Raw genomic sequence first — 27,001 nt, 5'->3', positions numbered from 1 at the left:
TCTGTGCTGGTACTGTACAAGAACACAGAAAATGGTCCCAGCCTCAAGAATCTAGCAATAAATAATACTTATAATATAAATATTTATAATATAAATGCTATAATAAATGAAACGGTGCACATCATGAAGGCAAGGGTGTGGATGAACATCAGTAGCCACCCAACTTTAAAAGCTCAGCGAAGATAAAATACCTGTGTGAAATAAGACAGATTGCACACACTGTGCCCTGTGCTGCTACTGCTTCCCACACCAGCTAGCTTAATGCAAGTTTGTGCGCTTATGCCTACCTGTTATGTTTAAGTGACAGCACTGTGGGTGTGCCCGAAGGTAACGGACAACAAAAGGATGGAGACTCCCTACATCACAAGGTAGTATGTACAGCAAAGAGACTGTTTGGCACCGCAATGCAACCATTTCAGCCCCATTGTTGCTAAGTTTTTGCAAGTATTGGGGCAAAGGAAAACATTATGGGACCTAATATTACATGAGTTTTTGGGAAACTCCTTTCGAACACTTGGGATCATTATGGAGGAAACCACGGACATGCTTGTTTGAAGATGCAAGGTGTGACAATGCAAGAAGCGATGGTCAGAGACTACTGGAGAACAGGTCTTACGAGGAATGGCTGAGGGAGCTGGGTTTGTTTAGCCTAGAGAAAAGGAGGCTCAGAGGAGACCTTATCGCTCTCTGCAACTGCCTCAACGGAGGTTGTAGGGGGCTGGGGGTCAGTCTCTTCTCTAAGCAACAAGCAATAGAACAAGAGGAAACGGCCTCAGGTTGTGCCAGGGGAGGGTTAGGTTGGATATTAGAAAAAATTTCTTCACTGAAAGGGTTGTGAAGAAAAAAATTGGAACAGGGTGCCCAGGGATATGGTTGAGTCACCACCCCTGTAGATATTCACAAGATGTGTAGAGATGGTGCTTAGGGACATGGTTTAGTGGTAGACTTGGCAGTGCTGGCTGGGTTAACGGTTGGACTTGATGATCTTCGAGGTCTTTTCCAAGCTAAGTGGTTCTATGACTCTGTAGTACTGTCAGGTATTGTAAGGTCCTGAGCCTTTAGAGCTACAGACTTCCATCTCAGCTCAATGCATTCTTGGTCCAATTTTAAGTTTATCAAGAATTTCTCACAAAAATATAACTTCATTGTAAGGCAAGCAGTTCATGAATTACCTACAGCTGAAATACTGATCTATTTAACCCACTAAATTCAGGGTTTTACAGAGTTGTGTGCCCATTGCCAAATGCTTCCTGTATCTTTGTTTCACTCAACTCTGCTACTGTTTGAACGTACTCAGCACCAAAATGTACTTTAATCGCTTCAAGCGCTCTTTTGGTTAACCAAATTAATGGTTGGAAACAAACAAAATATTTACTCTGTGCTGCAGCCAAAACCATGTTTCTTTATGTAATCTGAATGATGAGCAAACACCAGAGCACTGGAGATAAGAGCAGATCAGACTTAGTGAAGTGATGCCCCATCTTATGACGCATCACATCACAGGAAAATATGTATTATAAGGGCTCTGAACAGAAATGAGCCCATTATTGCTTAATTTTACTGTATCACAAAAACACAGCAGAGTAACCCAGCCAAGAGATTTCTCTTCATACTCGTATGAGAGGGCATTTATCAACACCCACTAACCTCTGGATTTTTACCTGTTTTCTAAAAGATACTTGTGTTACTTTGTAAGCCACAAGGTGTCACAGTGGCTCAACTGGAAGGATTCTTGTCAGTCTAGACACGCAGGTTGTGGCTTCAGGTTACATACCAGCGCTAACACCGCTCTGTACTAGGAAGTCTGTGCGATGCTGCGTATTTAGGAGTGCAGCCCTTTGGATGAAACAATCAGTCAAGGTGTAACTCAGTTGCTTCAGGATGCTCTTGATGTGGGTGTTAAATAATCTTGCAGCACTGTCACAGAAGAGATGTACTCGGTGTGCTGGCATCTTGACCGATCTTTTTACTTTGCATTATTAACCCTGACAGAGTGTTAAGAGGTATTGAAAAGAGCGGAGCTAATCATTCACATCAAATAATAAATCTCATGAATTCCACTTCTTTCTACTCAGAGTTGCTAGGAATTAATAACAATTTATTTCAATGCATTAATTATTCAAATTTAAGACATATGTTTGTCTTTCATAACAAGCAGTGCGCTATAAGCATGTAATATTCTGTTAAGACTATATACTGTAAGTGGTCATATATCGCATGTTACTATTTCTCATCCCTGACTGGATGAGCACAGATGGAACTAGAGCTTATAATGCCAGGAAGCTTCTAATTTTTTTCAGCAATTTTATATTACATTTTTTCTAAAGTAACTGCATGGTAAGCAGTATATCCTGCCCTATGGAAAAAAATTTAAAAGTCCAAATACATCATATTTACTGATCTTTAATTTCCCATTGCCACCACTCACTGACGTTAATTTGCTTTATATGCATACACCTGTCAGTCCTCATTGCAAAGCAATGAGAGATTTGTCTCTGGTGTATTTAATTTCTAAAGATCATGGTTCTACCTGGGAGGTTCTGGAAACTCAAAACAGTAACACTGCCTCTCAGCTTAGCCCATATAAAATAAACAACTTCTTTTGAGAATCCTTAACAACTTGAAATTTGCATTCTGCAATTATTTGTGAGAATAAAACTCCAGCGATCAAACACGCACAGAAACACATAAAGAGCATGAGCATAGCCAGAGCAAATTCACTGTTAAACTCAAGTGAATAGTCATGGAAATTTTACACGTAGTATTTGTTGCGCTCAGGTAATGAACCTTTACCCAGAGCGTTGCCTTTCCATGTCCCATTATTCATGCGAACACATTCATTAAAACAGGCCTATGCCTTTTAACATAATCAGCAACGTGCATAGGTGTGGCCTTCAAAGAGTTATTACCATAGTTTACAGGCATGCTGTTCGTAAATACAAGCAGAACTCCACTCGGTGTAAAATGCCAAGCTTCCCACAAAACATATGGTAATTTTTGCTCTGTAAAACAGATAGATGTGCTATATAATGCATAATTGCAGCACATTATATCTGAACTTCTAATTGCTTAAAATGATACTTCGAATCACATCAACAACATTATTACCTAATTACCCTAAGGGTTAACTGATACTCCAGTGATTAAGTCTAGGTAGAGGTGGTGAAGCTATTTTACTGCCTTCATGCAGTAAAGCAAGTGGTATGGTTACAAATGCACATATAGAATCCATAACCTGTTGATATTTTTACCATTTTGGTATGGAGAAAAAGAAAGGTGGAGAAATGTTGGCCAAGTACCAAAAGGAAGGTCTTGCAAGATGCAGAACAACTTCAACAGGAAGAATTTTCATTTGCTCTAAAGGAATTATTTTGCTTTTACTTAATGGTGTTTACTAGTCACAACAGCATTATTGTGATGTGAAATGGAATAACATAGAAAGATTTTCAGTGCTTAAAGTGGAAACAAGAATTATGGAAGACAGTGACACTGATCTGAAAAGGCAAGTTACTATTAGAATACAAGGGATTGAGTATGTGGCATTTCATATTCCCTTTAACCAACTGCAGAAACAAACAACAACAAAACCCACAACACTGTCCTGTTTGCAAACCCAATGGCAAAGCAGGTTTCGTGCCTGCCTTGCCTATCTCAGCTGAAGCTGGAGGTTCTGTACCCCATAGAAAAGGAGCTGGTTAGGAACACTGATGCTGCTGGCTGTCTTCCTGAGGGATAAAGTGAGAGTGCTCCAGATTAAATAATAAAAATAAAAAAAGTTTCACTCTTTACTTTTGTGGTTTCTGAACTTCTTCCTCGCTCCATGTGACTACTCTATTTAAAAATTTAGAATATTTCTTTTTGTCCAATGTTATTAATATTTCAGAAATCTCTTTGTATCCTGCCCTAGGACAGATGGCAAGTCTTTCTCTGAGACAATGTTCCTCTAATGGCTGAAGCAAAACTACACAACTGCAACACCAGTCACAATAAGGTACATGAAATACTGTAAACATGCAAGGTAGTGAAAGTCATCATTCTCTCAATCTATTTACTGCTTTAGCAAATAAATCTAATAAAAAAAAATAATTAGAAGAAACAAGTGCTTGAAAGTCCAAAGGAAAAACAAGAAGTCTGTTGCATAGGTGATGCAAGTCTGCACATAATAACACTTAAACAAGAACAGTTGTTTTCTCCACGTAGTAAGTTTTTGAAGAATGAGCACAGTGAGTCTACATTTAGGTCTATGCCTGGGTCTGCCTTAATCATGGGTGTCCATATGTGATCACTGTTATTCACATACAAGGTTTCCTTCATGTCCTGAATGCAACAGATGAGGTACCCAAGTAGCCTGTGCAACCCTTCTGGATCACGAAGGATGCTCTAGTCTGCAGCCAGCAGCCGTGTAATGGATGGGATCTGGACAGATATTGAATCTGCTGTACGTGAGCAATCTGACTGCAAAACTACACCCAGAGATTAGATTTCCCCCTTCCCTTTTTAGGCACACACACAAATGGTACCGACAGATATGAATTAGTTTCTGCTCAGCTACCTAGGCTTGGCAAGCTGACCCTGCGGCTTAGGATCAGGCAAGATGGTTATCAGCAGGTAGGGCAGATCACACACGATAGTTATGACAGCAATGCTCTAATTTATCAGATTCTTGGAAGGATACAACAATCCAGCAGGTAGTCTGCAAGTAGCCAGGCAGCCGAGTTTAAGCACACTTAAGAAATCTACGTCAAGTTCTAGCTTTACTGTGTCAGTTGTGAGCTTGTGACTCTGCCCTGGCTAAGTACTGAGCACCGACAATAGAAAGACCTCAGGGAGAAGGTCTAGTCTGACGCTTACCTTTTAGCTGCAGAGTTATGAATACTACTGATGAGTTAGTCATAAAAAATAAGCCAGCTACACCCAAGTCTCATGCTTCAGGTCTGCATGATGTGGACAGGAACAGCAGCCTGGCCAGGAGGCTCGCTGCAAGGGGGTCTTGACAAGCAGGCAGCAAGGTGGTGCCAAGGGAACCTCTGTCTCGAGAAAAGGACAGCCTGCTCCTGTAAAATTTATGGCTGTTGCGAAGACTCTACGCCACCAACACGCTTCAGTCCTGATGAGCTGATAGGCTTAGAAGGCCACCAAGCCCCAGTATTTTATTTCTGCAAAGGTCTCATTTTTCCAGGTCAGTAGTTTTTCACTAGCCCCACAAGGCATGGAAGTGCCAGAGTTGTCTCCAGAAGCATCAACTGTTCCCACAGAGGTTTATTGCCCTCAGGTGATTGTAGTTGATCCCCTGAAGTACCAAGAGTACGATTTGGCTTAGATCAGTAACTTATAGGCTTCAGTTTAGGAGGGCATGGCCATCCACCAGAATGTAAGAGATGGAAACAGTATTCTAGTAGTAATCTTGAACTGAATATTCAGCATGAATTCAATAGCCAAACCCTGAAAGAGAGGACTGGGGAAAAGAAACACACAAGCCTAGAGAGATTTCAGCCAGCGTTTCAGAAAGGTTTCTTTCGCTACTATTTTTGACTAAAAAAATAAGGCCACTGAGACCTGACCAACAGGCCCTGTCCTACCTCAGGCAGTTTTGGAGACTACTGATCATCAGCCATTTGGGGGCAACCTTGTCCCTGCCAGGGTCACCCCTCTGAGCCTTCGAGTAGCCCACGAACCACTTTTGGAAAAGAGCACCCAGCAAAATGAGGATACATGCTGGCCTGTTTACACAGCACGGTGAAGGAAAGCAAGCTCTGCTTGGGAAGGAAGCAACCAAAGTATCGGCTTGGTTGGAACGCCTGTTTACAGCAGATATGCAACTTTTGGCAAAAAGATACGAACAAATACCATTTGAAGAGAGGAGTCCAGCTAAAAATGTTGCAATGAGTTTAGAAGCCTACCCCATACACTTTTTCTATAAACAAAGGAAGTGTATATACCAAAAACAATATTTTTTTTAATCTAATCTTGCAATCCAACTGCAGGCAGAACTCCTGTTTAAGTAAGAGTACAAGAGTGGGTCCTTGTAACGCTCTCTATTTAGTTCCTTCTCACTATCCAGAAGCTTCTATTTTTCTATTTTTGAGACTCGATCTGCATAGTAAATCTTGTTTACTTCGGAGAAAGACTGAGTTTAAGGTTTTTTTTTTTAAAGTGGATTTATGGTTTAAACAGTAAAGAACAAAAAAAAAAAAGAGAAAACGAAGGGTTGAAAAGGTTTCTTCATAGAAATGATCCAGTAAGCATCACAGTAATGTACAGAGGAGATCCAGCTTTAATACTTCACACTGACTCTCCCTCGACCCCCTCACCAGCCCCTGTCCCCCAAAGCCCCCCATCCCTACAGCATGCAGTTTACATTCTATATTATAACGTGAGGGCGGGGAGGCAGCAAGACATCCCTGATTGTAAGCTAAGGATCAGCATGGAAAGGAAGTAGTCTTTTTTTTTTTTCCCCAGCCTCATAAGTATTGTTAGTTTGTAACAATTTTAATTGAAAACAGCTGCAACTGATTTTTTTTTTAAAAAGGGATGAAAAAGGCTATATGAAATAAAATGACAATCAGAGAAAAAAAAAAAAAGAGCCTTGAATTCATTCTGAAGTCAGTGTCTGCCTAAACGGGTTCAAGGGTTTTCTTTTAAAACTGACCTTTCAATTTCAGCAAAGCGTGGTTAAAAAGTAGGCTTTGAAAATACTTTACTCGTGTTCCTAGAATTGCTACATACTATTAGTATATTTGTGGATGAAGGAATATTTCCTCAAAAATACTTTGAGACACAAGTTTATGTTTCCCATCCACAAAGCAAACTCATTGGACAAACTCAGATTTATGTATACAATATCAGATCTGTTTGTGATACTAAGTTGCTATGTGAACAAATGTGATGTCACAACATATTTTTATGACTAATCTATTAAAAATGCATCAGGAGGAAGAAGAAGAGAGGATTATTTCATCGGGTAGCAATGCAAGGAAGTAAAATAAGAGACTTCCATTAAACTGTAAAATTTTTGTTTTGCTTTGCTTTGCTTTAAATATTTGCTTGAATATGAATGTCTGTGTAAGCTTCCAGTTCATTTAGTAGCTCTTAAATAATCATAACATCCTTCTTTATTTTCCTTTTAATCTGCTTTAAGTTTTCTTTCATCGTGAAATCTCCACTTTTGAAAATTCACTGTACAGTTCAGTAGGAGTTTAATATGATATGATTTGATTAAGCTGATTGTCTTTAAAACAAATATGCTAATAGTCAAGCTTTCCAGTCACCTTTAAAACACTCTTAGCCAGAAGGGCTCTACTCTCTTGTAATAGAAAGAGAGACAGGTGAATTTAATATACTATGATAGACAAAGTTCTAAAAATATAGAGGACTAAATAAACAAGTGAAGGGCTTGATACATTTCTTTGATTATTGGCAATAAAGCAATGCCTCAAACTTTAAACTGTCAGCAACTTCAAGTGATCTACGCACAGCACGCTGTAATGCGACTGAAAAATAATTATATACAAGATATAATCACCTTTTGTTTTCTTTTAAGTGTGAGCAATTTCAAATGATTAAATATTATAATGGAAAAGGATTTACAACATCAAAGAGGAAAAGAGTTCTTGTGTGATTTTTTTTTTAACGTCGAGTTTTATGAAGAACAGAGAAAATATTTAAGCTAATTTACCTACATTGCGTATCTGCTACCTAGGACTTTAGAAACTGCTGATTATGTCACGACAGGCTTTCTTCCTTGAAATGTTAAACTAATATAGATATAAAAATATTGAGATAAACTGAGTTTGAGTGAATAGTCATGAAATCCTTAAAACCACAAACATGCAAGGAAACAGCTGTATTTCAGTTAACCAGAAAGTTAGTTAACTGTGATGGAAGTAAATAAGATTTGTCTTTATATCTGCCAGAGATTATTAAACATTGAAATATGCATTTTACTTCTTTAAAACAGGATTGTTGGCATATTACAAAATGGCTCTAGACATTCCCAAGTATTATTAAGAAAGCATGTATTCATTTCCATTTAGGAAAAAAAAAAAAAGTATTACAAGATTAGATTTCTTTGAACAACTTTTAAGGAAGCTAAGGTGTTCCTGTATGCTGGTTAGTAACTCTGGCCCCCTAATTTACTTTAGATCACATAAGAATTAGCTAGGTAGTGGACTTCTGCCAGTACTTACATCATAAAACCACCCCCTGCCTGGGTGTGATTGGAATTCTTCGCCTAAGACTGACCCTGAATTTAAAAAGGCAGCTGTAGGTTCTGCCTGAGGAGCCCAGAAAGTTGCAACAAGTTTGGAGAGCAAAAGTTTGTACGTCTAGCACGGGCTGGAGTTGCTGATCCTTTACTTTCATCACTAGTGTTTCTTCCTAAAGAAAACAAGAATAACAAAGATATCCATGCTGCATCTAAATGACCTTTATTTATCACACGGTATTTTGTCTGCTTAACACGCTGAGCACATCCTTCACAGAGGCTATTTATTCCTTCCCATCGGATGCTGACACAAACCAGAGTGGGAGCAGCGGATTTCTCAGGGAGGGTCCCTAAGCGCAGAGCCACTCTCAGGACTTTTCCACCTCCCCCATGTACCATCCTCCCTGCTGCTGGCGGGGCAGGAGCAGAAATGGCATTTACTGGTGCCTTCCCTGATGGTGTCTCTACCACCCCAGGGCTTTTACTGAATCACTTTTCACCTACCTGCAAGCTCTGTCGAGAAGTTACAGGGATTTACTACAAAGGTGGGCTCTACAGACGGAGGGGAGGAGGCAGATGGACATTACAAACACGCTCCTTTCACAAGCCCTCCATCCGTCCTCTGTACAACTTCACTCAAAGACGTACATTTTGCTCTGCCTCGGAACTTCCACCACTGCAAGGGACGGCAGAGAATCTGACTCTAAAAGATTATTAAGAACACTTTAATTCCATAGGAAAACAACCCAGTCCCAAAGGCTTTCCAGACATACGTTTGGGACGGAAGGAAGAGTAAGAGCTGTAGGTTTCCATTTTTTAAAAGAAATCCTCACTTGCCACTGGCTCTCTCCAGAAGTTGGGTCCAAGTGGAATCTGACAGCTTGCTACCCCCAGTCTTTTGGGCAGTTTCTTTGTAATTCCTTTCCCCTTAAGCTGCTTTACTTGTGCTCACCTACCCCCTGGGGCTCACAGAGTGCAAGCAGCCTCCCTCAGACAAGTGCCCACATTATTTCAAAGACTGCCTGAAGAGAAATGCTCAAGCAGTAAACCTCTATCACCCAAAGCACAAGCACATTCCTTCCAGGACATAGGAGGCTCCATCGGTCTGGACTTAAGAAATTCAGAGCCAGTCATACATGTTCCAGAAGCCTTCAGCAACTGAGCACAAACACGCTTGGAAGTGCAGAAAATTACGTGAAACTTCCACTCCCAACCTGCCCAGGAAGGCAGCAGGATTCTTTGCAGGCTGCCCGCATCCAGTCACTGTATGCATCCCAGGGAAGTAAATTTCTAAAAACTTTCTTTATTAAGGAAGGTGATTTAATTGGAGGATGAATGAAGTGACATGAAGCTAGCTAGAAAAATATATTTCAAGAAACAACAATACGTACAGCAACAAGCTCAGAAATTAAAAAAGACAACCAGAATGTAAACACTGAATAATCACAAGGCAAAGATATTTCACTGTGAACAAATGAAGAAAAACCCTTAAGCATAAGGCCTTCATTGACTAAACACTATCTGTCAAAGTAAAATCCTGCTGAAACCTATGGCAGGAGGAGCGGGTTACTGCTTTTTGCTCACAACAGTCCACCCAACAGGAAAGCCTGCCATGAAACTGGTCCCTCTCGGCACACCTCAGCCATGCAGGAGGGAGAAGTTGTTTCACAAGTCCCTCGAAAACTTTTTGAGTGTAACATTCGTCAAGGAAAATTGGCCCAATAAAATAATAAAAGTACAGCTAAAATAATACTTGAAATTAACAGACAGCTTTTCAGAACAGCTTCTATACAAAACCCTGAAGGAATCACTTAATGATACACACTTCTTATATTTATTTGGAAAAGTCTAGAAATTATGATGCTAGTATGTACAGGAAGGTAAGGAACAGAGTTGCAAGACACTGACAGTTTAGAAAAAAAAATAGAAAATAAACACCAATGGCTAAATGACAACGACCATCAACAACCAGCTACTTGGGGCCAAACTGAGGAGCAGTCCCCATGGTTTGGGGAGCTGCTTCAAGTTTCCAGCCAGCCTGAAGTGTATTTAACAATTACCCAAGAGCAGTGTTTTAGGACTAGCAGCGATAAGAGTGCCAGAAACCCAGTTCCCCCGAGCAGCTAGCCAATCCGAAAGCAGGTCACATCTTGTTAGCTGTATCATATACATTAAACGTCACAGCCCCTCCATGGCTTAGCTGACAATTCAGGCATGCATGTGTGTTTTGTTTTATGATAACCTCATGTTCTCGTCAAGAATTACAATGCAGCAAACAGGTCAATTTAAAATCCTTCACCGTGCTTCGTGACACGAATTCGGCAGGCGTTTGCCTCCGTGTAACGCTATTAATTACGAAAGATGAATACTTTTGAGAAGTGTTTGCAGGGCACCACTAGGAAACTACTGTGCAAAATTGCAGCCCCAAGGATGTTTGCTGCACAAACACAGCCACATGGGCAGAAATGCAGCCGGGTTCAGTCCACACACTTTTCACTTCAGCAGACCAAAAAGTGTGCTTTATTTAACCACCTAAATAACAAGATGCAGCCACCACAATTATTTTTTCCCCCTAAGTGACTAAAGTATTTCCCCTCTCCATTTAGCATTTTCCTTTGTGGTAGCTGATCTGCGTGCAGGAGCCTGGGTGTGTAAACCACTAACAGATTATACAAAGCATAAGCAACAGTGAATGTAGTTTACATTATTAGGTACTTTTGACAGCTATACGATAAAGTCGTGAACGGATCATCCCTCTTGCTAAAAGCAACCGCATTCCCAATGTAAACACGAATTTCTCTGTCGGCTGCTCTGGACATGTGTTCCACCTTTAAGTGCAGCTTAGGCACAAGTTTTTAAAACTCCGCTCCTGTTTTCTGTCAGCATTCATTTTTAATTTTAATGAGTTTACAAAACAAAAGCAGATAAAGGCTCGTCTCTCCCCCTAAACCTGCAACGGTTCTGGATTAGTTTTGTGCAGAAGCTGAAGAGATACCTTGCAATATTATAGCTGCAAATGCCAGCAGGACAGATCCCGAGCAAACAACACACTAGGCACAGAAATTTCCTCGGAACAGCATTACAATCAGTCCTGAAGTGCTGTGCTGTAATTTCAAGATTTCAGCCTAAGCTGGTATCTACTCAAAGAGTTGCTCTGCATGGAAACATAATGAGGGATTACCCAATTAAACTACTAAATTAATTAGGGTTCATGCCTGCATATCCTGCACTGCCTAATGGGACGCTTCAGCTGGAATTCAGGCTGAAACCCAGCACGCTCCATGCACAGTAAAACAAGGCTGAGGGACTTACCTCTGTACGCGACTGCAGCCTCTTGTTCATTTCATATATTCGGTACTCTGGTTGCACCATGTATGGTGTGTGTCTCCTATAAAATGGGCCAAAAGGAGAAGAATAGAAAGGGTCATGTGGTGTGCTGGACATCTTGCCTGCTTGCAGCGATTCAAGCTACCCAGAGTATCACCAACATCCATACAGAGCACATGGGCTGTGTGTTCTCCACAGTACAAAGTAGCAGCAGGCGCACACACACACATACAGGCTGCACACACTGGCTGGGAACTGCTGTGGGAGCCCTCTAGAGCAGGAGGCGGCGGGGGGGGGAGCGGAGAGGAGAGGGAAAGAGAGGAGAAGAGAGGAGAGGAGCGAGCCGGGGAGGGAGCGGGAGGGAGAGGGAGAGCACAGGCTCCGGAGAGCTGGATGGCTTCAGGCACCACCGCTCGTTTTTAAAGAAGCAGTTTCTGGAGGGGTCATTTCCTGTCCACGCTGTGGACTAGTTCGAAAATATCATTTTCCTCTCCCAGCCTGACAGAGGTCCAAGGTTTGGTTTTAATTTCTCCCCGCCAGGACCCCTCGGGAACCTGGCAGCCGGGCTCGTTAGCATATAGGTGGTTTTAAAGCTGCCTGAGCCAGCCCGGGGACGCGGCGGTGCCCACCCGCGGCCTGGGGCCGCTTTGGGGCCGGGGGGGGGGGACGCGGAGGAGCCTCGGCGCTGCTTTCACAGGGGGCTGCGCCACGCCTGGGGGCCGGGGGCGGTGGGGGGGACCCTGCCCCATCCCCTGCCTCTGCCTCTACCCCGGGGGGTGCTGCGTTTGGGGGGGATCCGCCCCAAAACACGGAGCCCCCCCCCCCCCCCGGGGCAGGGCGCCCCCCGTCGCTACCTGAGGGCAGCCGCCCCAAAGGGCGACCCGTTCCCTCAGGGGCTCCCCGGCCTGGCCAGCACTAATCCGGCCCCACAGAGCGGCGGGAGTGAACCCAAAAGTGCCAAAAAAAAAAAAAGAAAAAAAAAGGGGGGGGTCGGGGGGGAGGAGGGGGGGGGCGAGGAGCCCCCGTCGGGGGGCACTTGAAGCAGACTTGGGTGGAAGTGCTGGGAAGGGGCTGTCACCTCAAGGAAAAGTCCTGAAAATCCAAGGAAAACAAAAGGGGCTCATCCGCTCCATGGGAAAGTGCGAGGGTTGGGAGAGGAACCTGCAAATTACCTGGGGGGAAAAGGGGGAAAAAAAAGCCCTCGAAGCACAGCCTGCCTTTACACACAGCTGTAAAGTATCAGGCATTATTTACAGTGCTGGATAAATGTAAAAACAACAATAAACAGCGCCGAATTAATCTCTCATGTAAATTCATTCAAGCAAATGGAACCACTCTAGGAACAGATTTAGTTAACTAATATGATTAAGAGAGTAACAATCAGGCTGTGTTCACAGTGGTTCTCAGGCGGAGCGCTTGGCGTCAGCCCTGCACGCTCGCCCATTTCACAGATCGGGAAATCGAGGCGCGCACCATTACGCTTTCGAATTTTACGTAGTAATCCTAAAAGAATGCTGGAGCGTTATCACCCACTGCCAAATTAATTTTAATCCAACCAAATGTAGGAATATTTCAAGACAGATTCGCAAAATCCCAATTTTCCTTGCCTTTTTACATTTCCATATGTGGCCAAATCTGGAAAACCCGAGTTCTCTTTGCAGGACAAAATATGAAAGTGCATCACTTTATTCTGCTGACCACTGATCTGGATCACAATTTATCTTTGAAATACCAGTTGCTGTTTAGCAAAACTATTTCTGTACACTCTTGTGGAATAACAGTTTCCAGAAGAAGTGACGTATTGAGCTGTTTTATAGACTTCCCACAGCTTCTGTCACTAAACACGGAGCCAACAGATAATACATGGGGTACTGCACTTCTCTCCTTCAGTGCTCCCTAGCTATGCAGCAACGCTACGCTGTCGCTCCAGTACCGTCACCGGAGATGCTGAGTTTAATAAATAGCATGTACAACATTTGGCTCAGGAGTGCTGCAGTGACAGTGCTCCTCCAGTGCTCACTGACTGCATGGTAAGTCCATAAAGTGGCTGCATGGCCTGGGAGAAAACTTCCCTGGGCCTTCCTGCATTGCATTCCAACAAATTCCCACCCCAGCTACCTTAAAATCTAAAAACCAAAATGATGGGAAAATTACAAATTTACAGTGCTAGTACACACATTTTTATTTTAAGTATCACCTACTTAAATAAATGTCAAAAAAAAAAAAAAAATCCCACCAAACTGTGGATTTTACTTTGTTTGCAAAGCAAACCCAAAGTAAAACATGTTTGCCCAAGACGGAATGCATTGCTTTTTGTAATTAAGATGGTGCAATTTTGCACAGCTGCAAAATGGTATCTGTTTTAAGGACTTTCTGACCATGATAAAATTCACTGCCTCAAGAAGTTGAACGCTCCAACAAAATTAATATTTTTCATTTTGGCGTTTGGGGGTAGAGAGGGGGCAGAGCTTGCTTTAAAAAACAACAACAACAAAAACCTCTAAGTACTGAACTAGAAGGACAATTTGCTTTCATGATTTAGAACCCCAGCTACTTCCCCATGCAAGAGCCTATGTGTACAGCTCTTCTGCAATGCAAAAAAAATATGCAGCGATATTTTAATAATTCCCATTGATTAACTAGCAAATTATTGTACACCTACAGCCCACAGGCAAGAACCGGGTCCCAGGGTAGGAACGTGCTAATTACAGGCTCCAGCAGCACTTCCAGTTGCCTGTTATCATCTAGACCAGCATGATGCGCGGAACAGTAAAACAGAAGGTGGAATCAAAGGAAAATAAAGTTACAGGGATCCTGACGGTGTCAGCTCAATTCCCACTTGGATCAGCCTCCTTTAAAGTTTGGCGTGCTTTGCAGGAGCGCGCAGCTCGGCTCTCCTGCGCCCGGGATGAAACTGCTCTGAAAGCGGAGCTGGGGTCAAAGGCAGACATCTGGCCCGAGGTTTAGGACGGCCAGTATGTTGCTTAATCTGGAAAATGAGTTTTGTAAGAAAGAAGAGGAAAACGGGAGGAAGGGGCTAGTTAGTCTTCCCAAACTTGGAACCGAAGGGATTCATATGCCTGCGTATGCATGGCTACAAATCTACGAGAAAAAGTGTGTGGGCAGCATTGCATTTACACAGGCGTATACACATGTGAATACCCCCGCATCTCAAAGCGCAGAGCCTTACCCAGAAGGGAGGGCTACGACACCTCAGGCTCCCCACCCTCAAACCCAGAGTGCCGGCCCCCATGTGGGTGCTGTGCCCACGCATGAAAGGAGGCAGCAGTGGGCTGCGTGCCCCCGGTCCCCACCGAGGACACGGGGCTGGGTGGGAGATGGGACCATCAGACCCCACTGGTGGAGCTGGGAGCTGTGCCTCTGTCCAGGCACATTTCATGTGGGCCTCGGACACCCCAAGGAGCCTCAAGACATGGAGCAACGTGCTGGCTGATGGCTGGGTGCCGTATTGCCCTCTCCTGGGCAGAAGCAGAAGGGCCCACGTAAGTCAAGGACTCCACTCTGACAGCTCTCGAGGACAATTTCCCTTTATTTCAGGGAGATGCATGGCTTTTTTGCTGTTGTTGTTTGTTTGTTTTTCTTCCTCTGCACCCCCCCCAGCGTGAACCCCATGGTGCCTACACATAGCCGAGATGTGCTACAATAGCAGGACTGTTCAAACAGCCCAAAAATCAGCGGTGGAAACTTTCTCCAGGACACAGGCAGGAAGCAAAGAGGGGTAAATCGGGGCAGCTCGTTCAACCCTGCTGCTTGTACTCTCCCACATGTTTGGGTGCTGCCTTCTGGCTGAGGCTATGGCTGGAGCCTGGGGATGCTCCAGGCAGGGGGGTACCCGTGCTGCCCCCCCGCCACCCCACCTGCCAGCACCCACAGCCCTGTAACGCAGCGCTGCCGAAAGCACCCGCGCAACCGAGGCACGGTCCTTGCCTTGCAAAACTGACAAGCGGCTCTGAAGGCTGCACTATTTTTAATAACCACTTAGTAATAATAATAATGCAGAAAAGAGATACAGCTGTAAATAGGTGTAATTGCTGTATTTATCCCTGGTATGCATTGACTGTTCAGTCTCTGTCAGTAATCAGGTTTGTAAGGATACATTTAAGGTGGTTTGTAGCTGTTGAAAAGACTGGAACAGAAGAGAATGATCTTAGTTAAAGATGCACAGCAAGTGAACAGCAAATAACTAGAGGTACTTGAAATGAGGTTTCTTGAGAATACTCAAGTAAACTTGAATTTCTTGAAAAAATTAACCAAACTACCTTTTCAGGCTGTCCTTTGTTTATACAAAAGCCAGACAGCAGCAAAGACTTCTGATGGAGTGACCTTAGCTAAAAGAACAAAACTGTTTTCCTGAGAATGCTCACGAACGACTAAATGAAATGTGCTTCTCAAAAGTTGGGATGCACAACAAAGAAACACCAGCAATACCCTGTCATATGTAACACACAATCACTGAGCTCAAACACAGAATTTTGACAGGTTTCAGAGATGCACACTGCCATTAATTTCTACAGCTATAGAACCTAGTGTAGCAGATGCTTGCAATTTATAAGAAATCTAGAAGCTGTAATTTGTTTGCATTAAATATTAATATAGTGAAATAAAAACATATTTGGGAAAACACTGTCCTTTCACAATTTGTGGACAGGAAACTAAATACATTTCTTGAATCTGTCGTTAAAAATATTTGCCAGACTCAGTATGCACTTCCAGGCTTTTTCCATGTATGCTGCCTTTTTTTTTTTCTTTTAAGTGTGATTAATGTCCTTTTCAGTCATTAATAAATGACATGGTTATTTTTATTGTAAGTGTTTTTGAGTAGTCCCTATGTGAGTCCACCAAAACTACTGTGTTCTAGAGTTTATGTTGCAGCAAGAAGGGTTCACCTCTTTTAAGTGTTTCAGGCTGTTTGCAGACTCAAACCTAACTTGCATGAATTCCATATAATGATAATTCTGTACATATGGCAATCCTAAGTATTATCTTCATCTGCTTAATGCTAGTAAGTAAGATTTTAAGTTATAGCTGCAGTGCGCACCAAAGATGCTAGAAGTATCTCTGAGTAGATGAGAGCACAAGAGATGTTAAACTTTTTTGAGCTCTGCAGTGTGCACGAGGTCTTTGTCCATAATCAAAAAGGATTTTCAATTTTGTCTTGGAACTTTATGAAAGTTCAACTGAAGGTAGTCTTTGAGGAGCCTGCCCATCTCTGAACAAGCAGGCAGCCTGCCTCACCCACACAGGACATGTAGAGCAACCTACACCAGTTAGAGCTGGGGAAGGAAACAGGAGACAAAGTAAAAGTGGTGCAAACCATATCATGGTGTTACAGCGATGGGCCCTCTGGACATACCAACATGTAGTGCACAAACCAACTTATCGTCTCCCCAGTTAAACTATGGTAGCCCAGTGTTCGGTGCATGTTAAGTGCCTAGCGCAGAGAGGATATTGGCCTGTAAGAGCTCTCAGCTGCAGAGCCTGCCTCTTCAGCTCACAAGGGAGAGATTTATGCTTTAAGCACCAGAGGCTTCGTTTTGCTCCTCACTGTGCTGTCAGAGTGGCAGCCATCACACCATACAGCTGCAGCCTGAGCAGTGTGTCTGGGGGGGCTGCATCTACCCTGCATCTCATTTGGGCACGGTAAGTGCTGTGTACATCGTGACCGTGCCAGAGGAAACAGCTCCACGCGGTGCCGGGCAGGAAAGGATGAGGTCCCAAGTGTGAAATACTCAGCCCTTGACATCCAGGATACCGCAGAACATCTGCCCGTTGACAGAACCAGATCACCTTCCAGACCAGTGAGAGCCTTTGTATACCTTGGCTTACTGCATCTCTGAGCATGCTACGAAGGCTGCTCTCCACAATCCAGCAGCTTCGACAACACTTCTGTCTTGTTTTCTTCCATCTCCTTGTTCCAATGCTGACTTCATTTCTCTCATTTTCCTCCGTACCACCCATACCTACCCAGCACCCTTCTCCATTGTTCCTTTTCCCTGAGCCATGTGCTTGCCTTCACAGTTTCTCATTCCACCCCACCTTTCTCTCCTGCCCCCTGCTATCCGCTGCTGAAGGTTGGGGTGGACTACTGCTGGAGGCTGGCACTGCAAAGTGCTATTTGAAGCAACCGGGGTTCTTCACCCCAAGTGCTCCACAGGTCTAGCCGAGTGTGCTTTCCTTGAGGAAAGCCTGAAGAGCTGATACTGAGGACGGTGAATCCAGAGCAGTCGAGCACAGAAAAGAAGAGGATGAAATTCCTGTCATTTGCCTCTTGCAGCCACCTCCCAGCAGCTGAGGAAGCAAGCAGCCTGCAGTGGCACAGAAGACAGTTCTGCGGTTTGTAACATTGGCGGACAGCCAAAAAAAATCCAAAGATGTAGTGGGGGAGGCTATGGGAGCAGAGCATGGCCTGGAAGACCGGCCCTCCAGCTAGACATCAGGCAGGCCAGCAAAATCCAAGCCTCTTTCTGACGCATTCATTTCCCTTAAAGACAAGCTCGACATGAATTAAATGCAGGTGGCACAGTCACTCAGCTCTAACATATTAAGCAATGTGTTTTTCAAAATCAGTATAGAGTCATCCCTCAATTTATCCTAAGAAATAAGCAACACCATACTCCAACACAGTCTTTAAGCAACCCTTCCTCCGTACCTTACCTTCACTAACACACGGCAGGATAGCCTGTCACAGGTTACAAACGAGGCCTGAGAAAGGGAACGGATGGATGAACGTGAAAGAGCTGCTCCTTTTGGCTAGCATTTCCCCAAAATGTTCTAGTCCTACCTGGAGAAGCTGAATATTCTTTCCACTCCCCTAACCCCCCAGTCCTGATTTACCTGTTACACACCTCACCCACTGCTCAACTTTCAGCATATTTCAATTAGTTGCAAGCTTACTTCTTAAAGGACTCAACTGGGAGCACTCAGCTTTGGAGGAATTTCAGCTGAGTGCTAATTAGCAACTAGCTGACTGTCAACTTTTCTTCTTCGAAGAGAGGGAAGGGCTGGTGATTCCCTTCTGAATTACCTGGCAATCAAATACACGTTGAAACTTATTCGTTAACTTATAATAATCATTCCTAGCCCTTCTTTGGCAATTTTCATCTTCAAAGCGCTTTACAAACATTCATGGAGACACTGTGGTGATCAGCACTAAGACACAACCATGCAATTTCCTGCATGTAGGCATCTCTCCCCATTTTACAGGTGGGGAAGGTAAGGCAGAGATCAAGGACTGAGAAAAGGAGTGGCAGAAATGTGGTCATTAACCTCAGGTTTGGGTTCGGACCCTGCACAGTGCGGACACACACTGCTCCAGACTGCAAGCAGAACAAGCATCAGACAGACAAGAGAACTGGCGTGAAAGGGAACAATGCACAGAGTAATTCTGGTACCAAGGTGGCATGAATTTGGCATTTGGCTCGTGTAATTAGGCCTTTATCCTTTAAGTGAGCCATGCTCCCAGAGCCTGTACTGCATTCAGCTCTGAACCTGCAGTCATGCCTTACTACAATGCATGCAGTGCCACTCTGTTTCACTTAATTATTTTAACACCAGCTCCCAAACAATGTTGGAAAAAAAATGTATGTTGGAAAAATAACATCTCCTGCACAGATTTTTCTGGAGCCTTTTGTTTCCTGTCTCTAACTTATTCTCCCTTCTTTATAAAGATTTGATTTTAAACATGAACCTTTGAACTTCCAAAACACAAGCCAAAACCTGCCAGGAAATGAAAGCATGCTGAATATGATCCATTTCAATTCTGGATTTCACTCTTGCAGGTACTGTCTACACTGTTGTAGATCGTACACTCAGTAGTTGAAAAACGCAATCAGTTACCTGTATGCATATTTTGTAGGCACAACAGATGCATATATTTTTTAATTTGGCCTTTAAAATTTAAGTATACATTATTGATTTAAATTTTATACTTTGAAATGTTACCATGCTCTGCAGTGCTTGAATTTTGCCAAGGCCTTGTACGGCTGCATAAATGTGACTGAAATAACCAGGAGTTTTGCTTGGAAAATCTGATTATGCTGCAAGAGCAAAATGTTCCAGCTTATGAGGGTGAAAGACTGGCTATGCCTCTCCTTTTAGTGAATAATGATTTTGCACAGAAAAGTAGAGTCTAAGCAAAATATATACTGAATAAATCTTTATCTCATCTATGTTATAGATTCTGTTCCTTCTCCATCTCGCACCTTCCAGGAATGACACACAGTGTATCCATATAGTGCCCCAAAAAAGTGACCACATATGTAATTCAGTCTTTAAGCCACACCAGACATATTTTATACGTCTCTGAGACGCACGTATTCCAGGGAGCACGGAAAGATGCTGACATCTCTGCCGAAGCAGCAGATCCGAGCTCCCTCTGACTTGTGACTCAGCCCAGCTCGGGAGCTGCTGCCTCGCACAGAGGCAGGATGGCACCTACCAGCTGCTCCATGGCAGCAGCTCCAGCTCCCACCTCCTGCTCTTGTCAGTAGCTTTGGTTTTTGGTTATAATTCTGCGTTCTGCTCTCTGTTGCCTTCTCAGCATCATTCCATCCCACGGATGCGGGTGCAGCCATGCATCCCCGTTCCCACTGCTACATTAACAACCTGCAGTTTTAACAGCATCGCGATGTTTTGTGTACAAAGTACAACAGCTTGTGGAATTTTATCTACATTCGTCCGTATCTCTTCGCTTGTGAAGATCAAAGTTTGAAGGTTATTGATTAGAAAGCTTTGTTTCTAATTAGACAAACAGAAAAAACGTCCAGCATATTTCATTTCTGCTTGACACCATACCCAGAAAACTAGCACAACACATTGTCTCTAGCAAGCCTTCACCAGAGCAAGCGCCCTAATGAATATCGCCTTGATTTCAACATCTGGCTCGTATTAAATAAAACTACAGATGTGAATCCAATAAAGATAGAAATTTTGGAGGGGACATAAAAGGCTTTAAATTAACCTGCAAGATGTTTGTGTTAATTTATAAAAGAAAAAAACAAAAAAAAAACTAAAGTTACCAGAGGACCTGCAGACAAACTTTCCCATTCCTTACCTAGAAAGGGTAGCACAACAATACCAATTATTTTAAACCAACTAATCCATAGCGTGATATAAGATATGAACTTTCAAACTGAATTCAAGCATTACAATTCTAACAACATTCTAGGCTTCCACATTTTTTAAATTAAAATCTTAAGATTTGGGACAAAAGGCAAATGAATGTGTGTGAGAAGGGACATTTAGTCAGCTAAATTATTAACATAGTAAGGATAATCACAAGGTTGTTTCACATTAACAACATGAACACTGAAAATTTTCTTAAGTCTTCATTCAATCTTTGTATTTCATGTATATATGTTGCAATCACACCCCACTTAATGATTTGCGTTACATGGAGATCAAAACAAAGGAGGTGTTCACAAGCCTTCAGTTAAGTCTACGCTGAAATTTGCCATTAAAACAACATTAAAATCCAATCATTTCACATTTTGATGAACTGAATTTAGATTTTCAGAGCTGCCTTGTATTATGGGCCAGAGCAGAGTAAATGTTGCCAGTTGTATCCAGGTTCATTGACCGCTTTCTAGTGGAGTTATAAAACCATTTAAACCACAATGGGATGGGGGTATCAGGATAAGTGTCTAGACTGTATGCGTAGTCAAGTTTATGGAGATGCCTGTCCATGGGTAGTCTGTGTAGCTGCTACCATTCAACTTGCAAGGTAGACAGCAGCTAGTACATATCCGATCTGCAGCCACACCTTCACTTTGCAGGTCATGCTTTTCCTAAGTAGTTTCTGGGAGCACATCTGATTACAAGTTAAGTCAAAGCCAATTCTTCTTTTTGAAGAATTCCATATTTAAGTTTTGTTTTTATCAACTGTTACAGAGGAAACACTTTAAAATAATGTTCCCCTGTAGAAAACTTGTCCAGACTAATTTCTGTATGTTCACTGCTGTTACTTTCACATTTCTCAGAATGTCTTAATTGTAAATATATTCAGTATGGCACAATTTTAAGCCTTTGCCACTTTGGAAACTCTAAAATTCAAATTCACTTTATTTTCCTTGATTCAAAATAGTCAAACTGAGTCACTATGGGAAGATCTTACAGCATTTCTTGTCTAAAGCAAATGCAAGTTCCTAATTTTTTAGGGAAAAATGCAAGCCTTTACAAAGACATAATTACACTTGTCCTTACAGTCTCTGAGAGTGTGGCAATGTAGTGATAACATAAAAACAGAGACTTCTCTGCCTCTTCTTCCAAAATTTCCACTTCCATGTATTTGTCTTCTGCATGCATCTCTCACAAATGTTCTTCAAAGAGAGCGCTCACTGTGATGAAGTAGCAAGAGGTGGGACTGAGGTGGGGTACTTGGCTACTGATCTGAGAGACTGTACTAGCTATTTCTTAGATTTCAACAGTACATGATGGTGGTAAATGTGGTTTAACAACCTAAAATTTAAGTTAATGATGTTTCCTGTAAGAAACCAGGAGCATATATCATGCATACAGCTTGACATCATTTATTGCTAATTTCAGAATGGCACTTTCATAGGCTTCTTGTGCTCGCACCATTTTCAGCCATTCCTACATACATCATAAGAGCATCCGCTCACTGGAAACCGGCTGTACATATCAAGGCAGACACTCTCTGGTGTGCCTTGTGGCGCTGATTCCCCAGCTGCCCAAACTGATGTCTCTATAGTCATACCTGGCAGTTCGTGCAGCCAGGTCTTCTTCCACTGGAAGTGATGTAAAGGGGTACAGAACATGCCCAGTTGTGTTCCCAACACAGGGTTAGCACATCACTGCAAGGATCACCCATGGGATGCTGAAACGTACCTGTCCTGCAGCGTAGACATAAGCACTGATCCTCAGAATGCATTGCTTAACACTAACAACCCTGTACAGCGATGGATCATGGTTGAGGACGGGCTATTTCACAATGGCTAGAAAGTATACTTCAGTTCAGCCAAAGGCATATATACAAAGATGCTTATTTTAATAAATCCTAATGAAGCCTCCTCTGCACCATTGTCCTGCCTCACATTCATCGTTCTCCCCATTCAAACTTGCCTTTTTCTTTTCCTTCCATTATGTTCCATTCCCGATTTTCATTCCCCAATAGCCCATTCCTTACATCCTATCCTGAACCAGAATATCTATATCTTCTCTTCAATTTCAAGTATTTCCGAAACACCTACTAATTCTTTCCCTGCCACTGTTTTTAGACCTTTCCTCCTACCCAAGGTCTGCTCTGTTTCAACACTATTCCTTCATCCATCACCAACATTTACTCATCTTTCTTCAGCTCCTTGATAGGTCTCAGCACTTCTGGCAAAAAGCTAGGGTAAGCTCCATCACACAAACCTTGTTTGGTCACAGCAGCCCAATGATGTATTGTGCGTCATCAATTCCACAGAAACCCTGAAGTACATAAAATATGGTAATGGCAGACAGCCCAGAAGAAACTATCAGGTCTGCTGAGATTCTGCCAGGGTTTCATGGGAGATCAGCAAAAGTAAGAGGGAGTGCATGGGAAATCAGAGAGAGAGGAAACCTTGAATTATATGCAAATCAGTGCACCCGTCAAAAAGAGTTGGCATTTTTGTTTATGTTTTCTGAAAAGGCAGTAATTTAGGACAAAGAATTTTTATTTTATAGAAAAGCAAAATCCTTCAGATTAAAATTTGGTATCAGGTTCACAGTCAATGCAAATACATACTAAAAGTTCATTCTACTGCTATTGTCATCAATCATCAGTATTCAGGACGTGATTCCTTGAAATATGTATTCAAGATGTAGATATAGTCAGAGGAAAGGGAGGAGGTAATGGAGTTGATGACATGATCTGTGTGGCTTGTAGTCATCCCCTTTCAGCCCAGTGTTATGTCCATTTGGGTACTCAACCAACTATCGTCCTTCCGTTAAGCCAGCTGGGATATGGACTTCTGTTTCTGATGAATACAAAAGCTTAGTGATTTTTTTCAGGGTGTAGAAGACTGTTGTGTCCCATCTTGTACATTTTTCCAACTTGAAAACTTATCGTAATTTTAGTTCCCCTAAATAATGCAAAAATAATTGCCTGGATTTTTGTTTTTACTTTTACCTTGTCACCATCATAAATGACAGACTGAAGATCTTACAGAAAAAAAAGATCATTTCATGAATATTGTCAGAACTAAACTACAGATATACATGCAGAAAGTTAAATGAGTTTCAGACAAATATCTTTGAATAACAATTTAAATTAAAACCTCTGCCTTTACAGATTTCTCATTCTTGGTGAAAACTGGACAATGAAAACCAAAATAAAATGGGAACATTTGCATCAAGTAATTAAAAACACATGAGACTGCACAATTTAAAAACAAAAAATCAGTGGTGTAAGGAAGTTTTCTGTTGCCTGTTTTAAGGCATCGGTTACTTTCGATTCCAGGTACATGTGTATCATCTGTCCTAAATCCACTTCAAGGTGCAAGTTTCTAAAGGATGTTTTTTGTGGCTACGCTACAAGGTCCCGTTTCAGCTGCAGAAGGTCAAATGCCGTAGAATTGCAAAGAGGGAAAAAACAGGCCACAATGCTGTTTTTGTTTATTCTGATCCTTGCTAGCTGTTCCACAGGACAGCATGTGCTCTGCTAGTCAGCTTAAACATACTGTACATTAAAGCGGTATTTTATGCAAATAATCACTCATTTTACACAGACGGTCACTCATTTTCACAGTTTTCAGTACCAGGAAGCACTTCTGTTTTCCTGCCTTCTGCAGCAAATGAGGTGTGTATTACACAGACAGCCCTGTGTATTTTAACTGGTCATGTTTCAATTCTGAGGGTTATGAAACTTTAATAAATCACATTTTCTGAAGCAATGTCCAAATGCAGACCTTTAAAAATATTATTGAAAGTTAGTCTCCATTACACTGATCAGCATATTCTAGGCAAATGCACCATATATTGTCTGATTCACTTCAGCAGAAGGTCTTTATAAGAGCATGTTTAAAAATCAGGTCAGCAATACCTTAGCTTGTATCTATCTATACTCCTTGGGTTTTTGGTTTGGTTCGTTTTTTTAATCTGATGATGGTATGGTCCAAAACAAAACAATCTAAGCAGCAGAAACCTGGTGTCCTCATCTCTGCCAGCTATCCTTAGCACTTGGACATTGAATCATGCTCCTTCATCCATGTTACTTGGTTCTCAGACACTCCCAAGGGAAAAGCAGGGTGATGCCCCTTAAGTACTAAGCTATACCCAAGTGTTTAGGGCACACTCCTAGGAACTGGTGTATGGACATGCCATCCCCTTAAGCAGAGGAAGGCAAAGAAGTTAGGTTTCCCACTTTGTAACCACACAGCAATTGTATAAACAACGGGTGGAGGCAGCACCACTCCTTATTTGTGTGGAGACAGTGGGACAGTGAAACACATACCAAGAGTGTTGAACACAATAATCAAAACCAACAGCAGTATACAATAGACCACCCAAAACACAGCTGTAATAGTTTTTCAGCTCTGCCATGGAAACAATGAATAGAAACAACAAGCAGAATAGTTTCAAAAATAGCTACTTTTCTAAGTAGAATTTAAACTTTGAACCAAACTGGAGAGTATTTAGAAAGTTTTTTGCAGATATAAATTTTGCCGCACCAGGTCAGCTGTGCTACCAGCACTGTAGAGGCGTAGACCCTAACGAACCGAGAGGTTACTAAGCTGTGTAGGAGTGAGGGATGACACAGGAGCTGCTTTAACTGGATGCTTCCTGATATTTAAAGTATTTCATCCAGAATTAATGGCCGTCAATCCTTAATCAGAACAGCCATCATTTTGTATCATACAAAGATTATTACACGGAAGAAGTATATTAAAGTAGTTTTGAAGTCTTTGCATTTTCATTCTGCTCTGAAATAGTGAGCTTCCTGGTAGTGAAAGCACTTTGTTCCAAAACAAATCTGTAAAAGTGTGTCTAGGGTAAATTACTTGACAGCATTTCCCTAGCAGGCTTTGAAAGGTGTGAGAGATGCGTGCTAGGAAAAGGCCCGGCTGATGTGCATACTGGGAGATGCGTGGCCACATGCTGGGATTTCCAAAGCACCTCTGCAAGACTCTGACCACATCTACTCAGGGTGGCCTGCGGGGTCACCTCCTTTCTGCTGCTGCTGAATGTCAGTACTCAGGGGTTTCTGACTGTTCTCAAGAGAGCATATTCATAACGGGGTGTCTTTCAACCCATGTGTGAACCTTGCCAGCCCTGTCATAGAATATTCACTACACGTTACTCAAAACTTTCACTGAATAAGAAATCATTTATTTTCCTATGAGTTCCCTAAGTTCCTTCTAGGAATTTCATCAGTATCATATGTGTCTCAAAACAAAGCACCTCTGGCTGTACTGATGAGATCCGCTGTTAGGTAATAAGGCATAAGTACTTCTCTTTGAATCCGAGTCAACAGTGCTTCCAGCTGAACACAGGCCAGCAGCCTGCCCTGGCAGACAGAAGGGCCAACCGTACCCTGGGGTGCATCAGGCCCAGCACTGCCAGCCAGTCAAGGGAAGGGATTGTCCCGCTCTGCTCTGCACTGGTGCAGCCTCACCTCAAGTACTGTGTGAAGTTTTGGGCACCACAGTGTAATAAGGACATAAAATTATTGGAGAGTGTCCAAAGGAGGGCTACAAAGGGTCTAGAGGGGAACACATATGAGGAGCAGCTGGGGTCCCTTGCTTTGCTCAGCCCAGAGCAGAGCAGGCTGAGGCAGGCCTCATGGCAGCCTGCAGCTCCCTCATGAGGGGAGAGTCGAGGGGCAGACGCTGAGCTCTGCTCTCTGGGGACAGCGACAGGACCCGAGGGAACGGCATGGAGCTGGGACAGGGGAGGGTCAGGCTGGGGGTTAGGGAAAGGTTCTGCACCCAGAGGGTGGTCGGGCACTGGGACAGGCTCCCCAGGGCAGTGGTCAAGGCCCCGAGTCTGCCAGAGTTGAAGAAGCATTTGGACAATGCTCTCAGACGTATGGTCTGATTTTTGGGTGGTCCTGTGTGGAGCTAGGGATTGGACTCGATGATCCGTGTGGGTCCCTTCCAACTTGGGATATTCTATGATTCTGATTTTGCATATGGGCTCTGAAGCATAACAAGATTAAAGATGAAATTTGTGAATTCCTCAAATTTGGCGTGTCTCAGTGATTAAACGCACAACAACAAACACCTAGGGTTTGATTTCACTGAGCTGTAGATGATCTACCACTTGTTCAAATTTCATCTACAGTGAGAACTGTCAGTGCTACACGGAAACCTATACCCTGATTTTCAGAAGTGTAGCCAAGGAAGAAATTATTTTCCTATCTATTAAAGCTTTATCAAAATATCATTTTTCCTCATCCAGGTAGAGAAAATTCTTTGAAACATTACCTAAAAGTTTATCACAATAGGAGTGGAGAGGGTAGTCCAATCT

The 27,001-nt window shown here is 42.7% G+C and overlaps 1 protein-coding gene and 1 long non-coding RNA gene across 20 annotated transcripts in view; both read right to left on the bottom strand.

The window, feature by feature from the left end:
• The window catches only part of LDB2 (LIM domain binding 2), a 218,109-nt gene extending 206,034 nt beyond the window's left edge, over nucleotides 1-12,075 (bottom strand). For 6 of the 19 annotated variants that reach the window (XM_080588952.1, XM_080588954.1, XM_080588956.1 and 3 more), the window contains exon 1: nucleotides 11,516-12,074. In XM_080588952.1, coding sequence (XP_080445078.1) covers nucleotides 11,516-11,647 — 132 coding nt within the window. In that variant the 5' untranslated portion in view covers nucleotides 11,648-12,074. Of the gene's footprint in view, nucleotides 1-11,515 lie in introns of all 19 variants that reach the window. The other 13 variants (XM_080588942.1, XM_080588946.1, XM_080588953.1 and 10 more) reach the window with 10 other exon arrangements.
• Nucleotides 12,076-15,174: 3,099 nt separating this feature from the next.
• On the bottom strand, nucleotides 15,175-18,379 carry LOC308193871. Its single transcript, XR_013950019.1, has 2 exons — nucleotides 18,201-18,379; nucleotides 15,175-17,856 (listed from the first exon to the last, which is right to left on the bottom strand). It is a non-coding gene; the product is annotated as an uncharacterized lncRNA (long non-coding RNA).
• Nucleotides 18,380-27,001: the final 8,622 nt, after the last annotated feature.

The sequence above is a fragment of the Anser brachyrhynchus genome (genome assembly GCF_964034855.1).
Source record: "Anser brachyrhynchus genome assembly, chromosome: 4".
Lineage (NCBI taxonomy): Eukaryota > Metazoa > Chordata > Aves > Anseriformes > Anatidae > Anser > Anser brachyrhynchus.
The sequence above is the reverse complement of the archived record's forward strand: the minus strand, read 5'-3'. Positions and strand labels throughout refer to the sequence as shown.